Here is a 9,981-nt window from a genome sequence, read left to right as displayed (position 1 = left end):
ATAGTAAATGCTGTGTCATAGAACAATTTGTTTATTTGTAGTTGTTGTTTTGTTTCATTTGTTATTGTTTTGATTTAGAAAATAAAAGTATTGTAACCTACCAATTAACACACAACTAATGCATTAAATACACAATCCCTATGTTAACACACAATGAATATATCACACCTCTGGACAAAGAGGACAGTGTGTCCCATCAGTTATATCAGGCCCAAGATGACGCAGTGTAGATAACTGGTATCGCAGGTGTCTGTATTCCTCATGGGACTCATTGATGAGAATGCCATAGAGGTCTTGGCACTGGAAAGCAAACAGTCAAAATTTGTTTTTCAAAATGTAAGCTTTCTCGTGAAGGTGAGGAATCATATTGATACATTCTACTATTAAACAAACCTGGGAAGAACAGAGGAATTTTGAAGTGCGGCACATATAGCTTTAAGTGATGCACCACATTCGTGTCGCAACCAGCAGATCATGTCCATCAGCTTCATGGAAATGGCACCTTGGGGTGGCTTCACAGTTGCTGGCCAAAGGCCATAGCGTATCAGTGTAGCAACTTCCATTTCACCCTTGCCTGAGGCCTTCCTAGAATTTGTAACAGAGATAGAATATGTGTTAAGTGTTGTTTTGAACAACTTTTCCTTTTGTGCACCTATGTAGGGTGGGTATGACTGTTTTTAAAATACTGTATATCTGCAATATACATACAAACATTACTTACCTTGATGATCAAATACATAGGGCATTTCACATTGGTGGCCATCCTTCCTTGACCAATACCATCTGAAGCCCACTGGAATAGTGAAATTCACCTGCCTTGAATATAAAGATCACGACATTCACTTTTCACAGCACAGTACATTACAACACAAGAATAAGCATCTGTTACAGAGGTCATACAAAGATTGAAGGAATTAAACTTGTTAAACTTTGGCATCATTATTATATGGTAAACTTTATATACGGTTCAATCAGAACATGTTCCAATCCTTCCATTTGTGCCACAATAAGCCTGTTGCAGCCTTATGATAAAATAAAAAAAAAAGATGATTGGGAGGCTCTTGAGCTAAATTTCATCGTGACATACCAAAGTTTCTGAATACTTATGTCAAAGTGATGTTTCAGTTTCTCCTAATTAATAAATTAGAGCAAAAAATTCTAAAATTCTGGATTCAATTTTCAAAATTGAAAGCAGTGGAGAGGCCTGAAAACTTTCTGAATGCACTGTTAAGCTTGGAAAGGTTGGACTTATTAAGATAAAGCTCAACTTTAAATGGTCAGAGATTTAAAAAATATCTCTTGTTTAGAAGTTTTCAAAATGAGGAGAAAGTATTGAGTGATACAAACCTCCCATTTTTAAGCACATGTACCACAGCAGTCCTTTGATGGGCACTCTGCGCTGTGTTTACTGGGGGACAAAGGAGCTCGGAACTCCCTTGTCCTTTTCCATGCCTCCACGGTGTCGTCTTCTTTTGGCTGGTGGCGTTACCAACTTCTTCCTCTGGCTTGAAGTCACTGGCTGGCTGCTGCTGGTGATAAGCAGCAGCTTACCTCAATGGGCTTCACAGGCAAGGGGGTTTTTCCTCTCAAATACCTTTGTGACACTTTTGCCCTTGCTTTCAGTGGAATTGTTTTAATTGTGATGGAAAGTCTAATCTTTTTTGTTTTTTTCCATATTTACCTATTTTAATATGAAAAATGAGGAAATTAATTGTAGTCACATGCTATCATTACAGCATTACACTAGAGCAATTTTGTGATTGCAAAATCAAGTATGGTAAGTGAAGCATCCCAGCTAAACTTACATACATATAAAAATACTAAAATCTCTCAGCCAAATCATTTGAATAATACACATCATAATTTTGCTTCATACAGACAAGGAAAAAAATATCAGGGCTGGAATATTCACACTAATATTTCAAATAAGGACTCTAGAACAGGTCAGGTCTGTCCATCATGAGTACTAGAAAAGTTAGCAAGACCAGTAACACCAAATTTGTTGTACTGCTCTCTGCACTATAAAGACAATATAGTTGATCTGTGAGTGATACAAGGAGCATAAAAGGAGTATTATGCTTTTCAGATTTTATGTGAAAAATCAAATGTAAATAGTGGATGTCTATTAATATTATTGCTAGATTGAATGGATACTTGCTTATGTTTTGATCAAATTTGATAAGGAAATGGTTTGTGGTTTTGCACTTTCCACACAAACTTAAGATGTAATTACATGCAAATACACTTGACATTTTAGGTAGGACAGGATGGGAGGAACTGGACTACGTGACTTCCCTGTATGAAATTCCTTTCTATAAAGGATACTGAATAGATACTGAAATTGAAACGGTTACTTAAAAAGCGTTAACATACCATCCACTTAAAGCTGGACATTATTTATCCTATAAGCACACTGGAAATAAATGAAAAGTTTGACTTCCATTGTGCACAGTATTATGAAAGCTAATTAGCTGCACTGTTAATCAATGGCTAAAGGAGGTCAACTGGATAAGGAGCTGGACAGTTGCATTCCTAATATCGATTAGAAAAAACGAAAATAATATCTATGCCCGAATACAACCGCTGCTTTTGTTTTTTATCATTAACATTTCATTATCTAAGTATTTAACAGTTAACGTTACTGACCTGCTGTCGTCCATGCTGGCTGCACACGGTCCTTCCGGTAGATGTGGCGGTAACCGGTTGCTTAGCAACCATAAACTCATGCGTGACAAAATAATACAAAAATAATCTGACTCTTGTTCAAAAAGAAGGCACGTAAAACGATAATAACCCAATGGTTATATTTTCTATTAATTAGTGATCGGTGGGGAGTGACAGACACAAAGTGAAAGCGCCCCGTCAAGATTAAGTATCTTGGCGCCTGCCAGTTTCATTTAATTACAATTATTATATATTTTTTTATTTAACGAAATAAACATATTGTTATATTAAACATGTCCCATGAACATTTAAAAACTGACAAAATATTTCATCAGCTGTTCACAATGTTTAGAATTTGTAAATAAAGTTTTGAAAAAAAAAGTTGACAACCAAGTTACAGGCAACGGTTCAGCCATGGTCACTGTTATGTTCTTATGCTTATAAAGAAAGCTTCATCTTGAACATTGTGCTATCTTCAGCTAGCTGTTTATTTTGAGAGCTCACGTTGTCGCACACACAAGCACTTCATCTGATACCTGTAATAACATTCAGTCTCACAGAGCCCCCTTGAGGTTATACTGCCACCTATGGGTGACCCACTGTTACCACATATCACTACAGTAACAGGCTTGATAACAGGCCTTCTGCGCCTACTGGGCTGCTCTAGCATTGACTCACCCAAATAAATGTCTGATAGCAACCTTATTAACTTGCTAGTAGGTTTAGTAGGCCTCTACTAGCCCATATACATGTGGGAGAGATGTGTAATGATAACACTTATTCGATGGTCTGATAGCAGTCAAATCTAGCCATACTTGTTCAGTCTTCTAATTGTATTGTCATGAACTTTAACATTTAACATGATAACTGAGTCATGTAGAGTCTGACCGTGCGTTCACACCAAACGCAATGGACGCAATGTCATCGCCCGTAACGCGAGTATCGCGTCGCTTCAATCGTGCAATGATGCAACCCACCTCCCGCTATTTTCTTCACATCCCGCTGTTTTATTTCTTTCTCTCGTCAACCATGGCTGAGCTAACAACCGTAGCTGCGCTTTATCTGTTGTGGACGTCTGATTTAACACTCGGTCTACCAGAATTCTGCAACTACTAGAATGACCATAGCAGTCATTTTGACTGCTCAAATAATGGTCATTATTTGTATAAAATTTGGATTATTATTAAAAAGATCTAAGAATAAATTGGTGGAATAGGTAAAAACACATCAGGACACTAAATGATTGAGTGTTTTATTTATTTAATTGACACAACATAACTTCTCTGCAATTACACATGCAAACTCGAACTGGCTTGAAACTTGAAAAGAGTCTGAAGCATGGCTAAAGCCTCCATAACTGTAATTTTCTTTCTACTTGTCATTTTTGTCTCTCTTGGGTTTAGAGTGAAGCTATAACTAGGTTTTAGCTTCAGAGAGCATAAAAAACAAACAGACAATAGAGCAGGAGAAAGAGCGGGAAAATGTAGCAAATAGTGAAATATGACACCCCCGTAAAAAGCATGCAGTCAATTTGACTGCTACGGTCATTCGAGGCAGTAATACTCAGATCTCTTTTGTGTTTTGAAATTTTAATGATAAAACAATGTTAGAATAAAATATACACACATTTAGGAAAAGTCGGGGTCCTATTGGTACATTTTTGGTTTTTTTTAAACCAAGTTATGACGTTGCAAATTTTGAAAGCAGTCAAAATGACTGCCTTGGTAGTTCTAGTGTTAATTAAGACGTCCACAGTCCAGCTGTACCTCCTTGCTAACCTTCTTCCAGGCATTATCTTTTTTGTTTCTGTCCCGGTAAAAGTGGGACGTTGTGTCGTATAGCTCCGTGTATCCACCATGGATGTATTATAAGAATAAGGTCTTATAATACATCCATGGTATCCACAGACAGCCACGATAATTTTCTCCTCCATTTTTTGAAATGTGCGTCTGACGTAACTACGTCGGTGGCATGGTTTGGACATCAACACTGATTGGATGTCGCGGCACAGCGTCACGCGATGTCGCTTGAAAAGTTCAAATTTTTCAACTTCAAGCGATATACGCTCTTGCATTTTTTACAATTTCTCTGAGCATTACACGGTATGACCTTGGGGTGAATTTGCTAAGACATCCTGCTTGGTGACTGTAAAGTCGCTGCTTTATCTTGGGGTCAAACAGCCCTTTCCATTGGACCTACATTTTCTCAACTGTTGAACACTGTATAGACAAGCAAAAAAGTATGTATTTTTACTTTTATTTTATTTTGCTGCTCTATAGCTAAAGATTTTTCTTATTATAATTATTGCTAATATTCAATTATTACATAATAAACAGCTTGTGAATTTAAGGTTTCACAAAAAATCACAATAAACAGGTGATGAAATATTTTTAAGATGAGTTTATTGTTTATTGAATAAAGAGAAAGGGAAAGATGTGCATTTTTAAAATATCACCTAAAGACATGAAACCTCCCTTGTAGAAATTGTGACGTGTTCGTCAGTGGGGTTTTTTGGAGAACTGTAGACATGTAGAGTCTTTGGTCTATGGGAGGAAACCGGAGCACCCGGAGAAAACCCAATGCTTGCCACTGAACTGGTCGATTTCTGAGTTCAGTCAAGCTCTCAGTCAGCGGTGCAGGGATACACTCCCTCACTGAGTGAGTGAATACAGTCACTGCAGGGTCGCTTACCAGTGACTGAGAGCTTGACTGAACTCAGAAATCAAAGTGTCGCTTTAGGGAGTGAAATCGACACGACGCTACTGTTTTCTAATTAATGGGAGGGAGGGTGACAGTTTGTGACCTGGGGGAGGGAATTGAGCGTATGTATGTGAGACCAGAGGGGGTCTGGGGCTGAGTGGACATGGTGTCAAGTGACAAGTGAGGTCTGATCTGTTTTCCACGAAGGAGAGGGATGTGGACAATCTGTGATTTGTTTTCAGACTGACACGGGGACTTGGTGGCTACAGGTGGGAAGCGTGTGCGTCTTGATGTGGGAACAGACTCGGGCTTTTCCTCAGAGGGGGGCTGGGGCTTACTGGGAGCAGTGGGCAGGTGCCTTGATTTCTCTTTCTTCTCCAAGTTGAGCCTCCTCACCTCATCTGTCAGCTTCTTGTTCTCTTCGCTCTGACTCTGGTAGTTTTTCTCATAGGCCCCGAGTCTTCCCTCTAATGACATGACCTTTTCTCGAAGCTGCCTGTTATCCCAGCGACCCTGCCTGAACTTCAGCGTTGCGTCATCTGAGCTGTGCTTCAGCTCCTTAATCTCCTTGTCCTTTTCCTCCAGCTCGCTCTTCAGTTTTGTCTCAGCGGTGGATGGACGGTTCTGACTTGCCTTCCAAAATTCGTTGGCAAAATCTATTTTTTTATCCTTCAACAAGGGACACTGATGCAGCACTTTCATCCTGAGCATCTCACACTTGTGCTTCAGTTTCTTCTGCTCCAGCAAGAGCAACTTGATTTCCTCCGTGTTTTCTCTGAGCGTGCTTTCTTGTGAGGCCTTTGTAGTTTCCAGGAGGTCGAGCTTCTGCTGCTGCTTCACCACCAGTTCTTTGTAGTGCACTAGCTCTTTCTCCAAACTGTCCTTCTCTGCTGCCACCTTGGCCAGGTTTTTCTTTACCACCATCTGGTCCTTACCAGCCGAGGCTAAACGTGTCTCCTGTGTCATCTTTGTTTCTGTCAGCTGCCTCTTCACCTCTCTCAGCTGGTTCTTCACAGAACGATATGCCTTCTTAATCCTGGTAAACTCTGCGTTCTTTTCGTTGATTTCAAGAGTCTTCTGTTGGATTTCAACGTTCACTGTCTCAATTGTTTTCTCGTGCTCGCTGATTGTTGACTGAGCCTTAAACAAGTTTTTAATGGCGAGGTCTCTTGTAGTCTGGACACTTCCAGTGGTGATCATCTGCTGTCTCTGCTTACTCTCCATCTCAGTAATAATATTCCTCATATTGATTATCTCCTGGTCTTTGGCCACATTGTACGCGGCTTCTTTTCTCCTCTGGTTGTGGATTTTAATTTTCAGCTCGCTGTAGCTGCTAACTTCATGTTCCAGTGTTTGTATGATGTTACGTTGTTTCGCGGCCTCTTTTAGCTGATTTTGTAATTCCTCTGTTTTCTGTTTATTAATCTCCTTGATGTTGAGCACCTGGTTTTCCATTAACACTGTCGACCTTTTTAGGTCCTCGTTCACAAATGTGAGCTCACGGACCTCCTTTCTCAGTTGATGTACTCTTTTCCTGTGAGCATCTAGTATTTGCTGTTTTTCTTTCTGATATGCTCGTCTCAGAGCTTCTTTTTCACTGCCTTCATTTTGGTCTTTAAACTTGATTATCTCGCCTATCTCGTCCTCTAGTTTTTTCACCTCGGACCTTACTTCATCTAACTCGTGTTTTGTCTGCTCATGGTCCAAGTCCTTCTTTTTTAACAGCTGTCTCTGTTCTTCCATTGTTTTGCTGGCAAAGTTTTTGTAGCCCAGCAGCTCTTGGACCTGATGATGCAAAGACTGCAGCTCCGTGGCCAGTTTCTTTTTTTCCCCTCTGATCTGAGTGTAGACCTCTAATTCCCTGTCCTTCTGCTCCCTCAGAGACCTCTCCACAGAGTATTTGTTCTCGAATTCCTGGCATTTCTTCTCCAGGACCACAATTCTCTGCTCTGAAAAGGTCTTTTCTTGATGTCTCTGGGTCTGTTCGTTCGCTAAGTCAGCTTTGAACTTCTGTAGCTCATTTCTTAGCTTGTCCACACGAATGTCCTGTTCCGTGCCTTTACGCTTTAGTCTAGCAACCTCAAGTTGTTCTTTTTTCAAAGAAGTCTCGGTTTTAACAAGGAATGTCAGTTGTCTTTTCAAATCCCTGTTTTGGTCTATCAGCCATTTCTCATTTTTCTGTGTCCTGTGTAATTCCTCAATGAGCTGAGATTTGGCGCTTTTCACGCCAGTGCTGGAATTACCTCTTGTAATTGACATTATTCACTGTCTTTTCACTGTGTTTCTCTATGTAGACACTGTGTATTGAAACTGTGTAACACTGTGTAACTGAAAGTCTCACAAATGAACTGGAGTCTAGCTCAAAGTATAGCCATCCAAATGGTGACACTGTGACATAAAAGGCAAATGGCTTTGATCATGACATTCCAATGGTGATGTCATCATGATGTCATGCACTTTTTAAAGAACAACTGGGGGAACCCCCACACCACCGTTTCCATGGTTACCAATATATAATAATATATAATAATATATAATGACATACAGGTTCCTCATGATCAGACTGAACAGCTCATAGTCAGAAAATGGATTTATTGTAGTTTAGCTCCTAAAATCACAATAAAATCTTATATTTATTATCTCAATATCTTGTGGATGGTCCACTTGTTTTCACACTACAAACAAACAACTGCAAACTCCATTCATTTTAAGAGAACATAATATGCTCATTTTCAGGTTCTTTCAGGTCTTTATTTACATGCTGTCATGTTCCTGAAACACATTTTTCCCATACTGTCTATTTCTACAGCGCCTCTCTGCCTCTCTGACACACTCTGTTGTAGATCCTCTGACTTTAAGGTCCACCACCTGAAAAGTCTGCTCAGCCCTGAGCTCCCGTCCCTTCCTGTCCCATACGGGTGGGGTGGAGAGGTTCTGTGTGTATGTGTGTGTGTATCAGTGTTGCAAGCATCGGTTATATGCATTTACTATGTGAAACTAGAGGATAAAAAAGAATAAAAGAGACAGCAGAGAGACTAGCACAGTGTTTCCAAATAAATTATTCATAGTAGAACTGCACATATAAACTGACCTGTTATTACAATTCCAGTCCTGCCCTAGACAGAGATAGCATGTTAGCATTCCCAGAACACAGTATGTAATGTTAACACTTACAGTCATTGTCTTTATGTGAATGGAAACTATATGATTGATCACATGTATCACCATAATGTCACACGTACACCACTATAGTCTTACACAAACACTACTATACCCATATATAACCTACTTACATGCAATCATACTCTCACACACACATTATTGTCTGGGCCATAAACTATAATCACTGGGACACACAACAGTTCTTCCTTAAAAACACTGCTCTCATACACCATAGCACTCTCCATAGTAGTGTATGCCGGATAGATTAGTGGTGAGACAGAATGTATTTTTTTCTATTGCAGAAATTGTAGTGTATGTGAGAGAGTTTACTAATGTGTTAGAGAGAAAGAATATTAGTGTCAGTGTGAGACAATATGATTATATATATAAGACTAAATGAGTGTGTCTGAGAAGGAATAGCAATGTATGTGAAAAGAAAATATAGGTGACAGAAAATGGCTGTCTAATAAATCTAATAAAAGGGACTCTGGTGGTTTATGTAGTGTGTGTGAAAGGGTATAATTAAACAGGAAGTTAGTTTAAATCCTCCTTCCTTGATTGGCTTACAGCCCTAAAAATAAAGAAGGTACCTCTTCAGAGCACTGCTGGCTAAACTAAAGCTACATGGGAGAAATGAAATCAAGCTGCGGCACTTTTAAGGACAACTTTATAGTTCTGTGAGAACTAGGGATGTCACGATCAAGATTTTTTGTCCCCGATACTGATCCAAGTCATTTAAGATTAAGTATCTGCTGATACAGAGTCTTAATCCGATACTTGCATTTACTTACAGCACAGACCTGCAAACTACTACACCATAAGTACATTAAAGTTATTAAAATCAATGTCATGTATATGCATTATATGCACAGGCCTGTGGTGAATGCTTGAAATTACCAACTATCTTCCTCACAGTAGCCACTGTGTTTGTGATGCTGCACTGTGAGAGGTGTCCCTTGTGCACAACCAGCTGAAGAGTGTGCATGATGCAGCCCATGCTCGGAACCCCCATATCATCCATCGCCCACATTTCTGTCATTCTCAGGCAAAATTACGTGGACACGCTCTTTGTCTATTTCCCATCGATTTAGCATCTGCCTGCTTTACATGCTCTGCAGTATGAGATCCACGAAACTGCTGGGCATGCAGCACAGCAAAGTTTTTGATCAAATGAGGATTCACATCAGATAACATACTTCGCAGGTGATAGCGAACTTTTTTATACAGCTCGGGTAGCGCTGTGTCAGCTATGTAGTGTCGAGATGGTCAGGCGTACCGTGGCTCCAACAGCTCAGAAAAGGCAACGAAAACCAGTATTCTCAACCACAGCGATTGGTTGGTCATCCAGAGCAATAAATTCACTCAGTCGTTCTGCAATCCTTTTTGCCTTATCGTTGTCCCTTGGAAACTCATCTCTTCTCTTTAGGGCATCCGGCCCGCTGGCCACCTGTTTGT

General features: G+C 39.8%; 1 protein-coding gene across 1 annotated transcript; it reads right to left on the bottom strand.

Moving 5' to 3' along the window:
• Nucleotides 1-5,049: 5,049 nt before the first annotated feature.
• LOC139618698 (cilia- and flagella-associated protein 58-like) lies at nt 5,050-8,312 on the bottom strand. Its single transcript, XM_071474849.1, has one exon. The coding sequence runs from the start codon at nt 7,621-7,623 to the stop codon at nt 5,434-5,436; it is 2,190 nt and encodes a 729-aa protein (XP_071330950.1). The 5' UTR covers nt 7,624-8,312; the 3' UTR covers nt 5,050-5,433.
• Nucleotides 8,313-9,981: the final 1,669 nt, after the last annotated feature.

Source organism: Trachinotus anak, unplaced genomic scaffold, assembly GCF_046630095.1.
Source record: "Trachinotus anak isolate AG129_WGS33_773 ecotype Australia unplaced genomic scaffold, CSIRO_AGI_Tana_v1 ptg000003l, whole genome shotgun sequence".
NCBI classification, from domain to species: Eukaryota; Metazoa; Chordata; class Actinopteri; order Carangiformes; family Carangidae; genus Trachinotus; species Trachinotus anak.
This window is presented reverse-complemented; position numbering and strand designations above follow the sequence as displayed.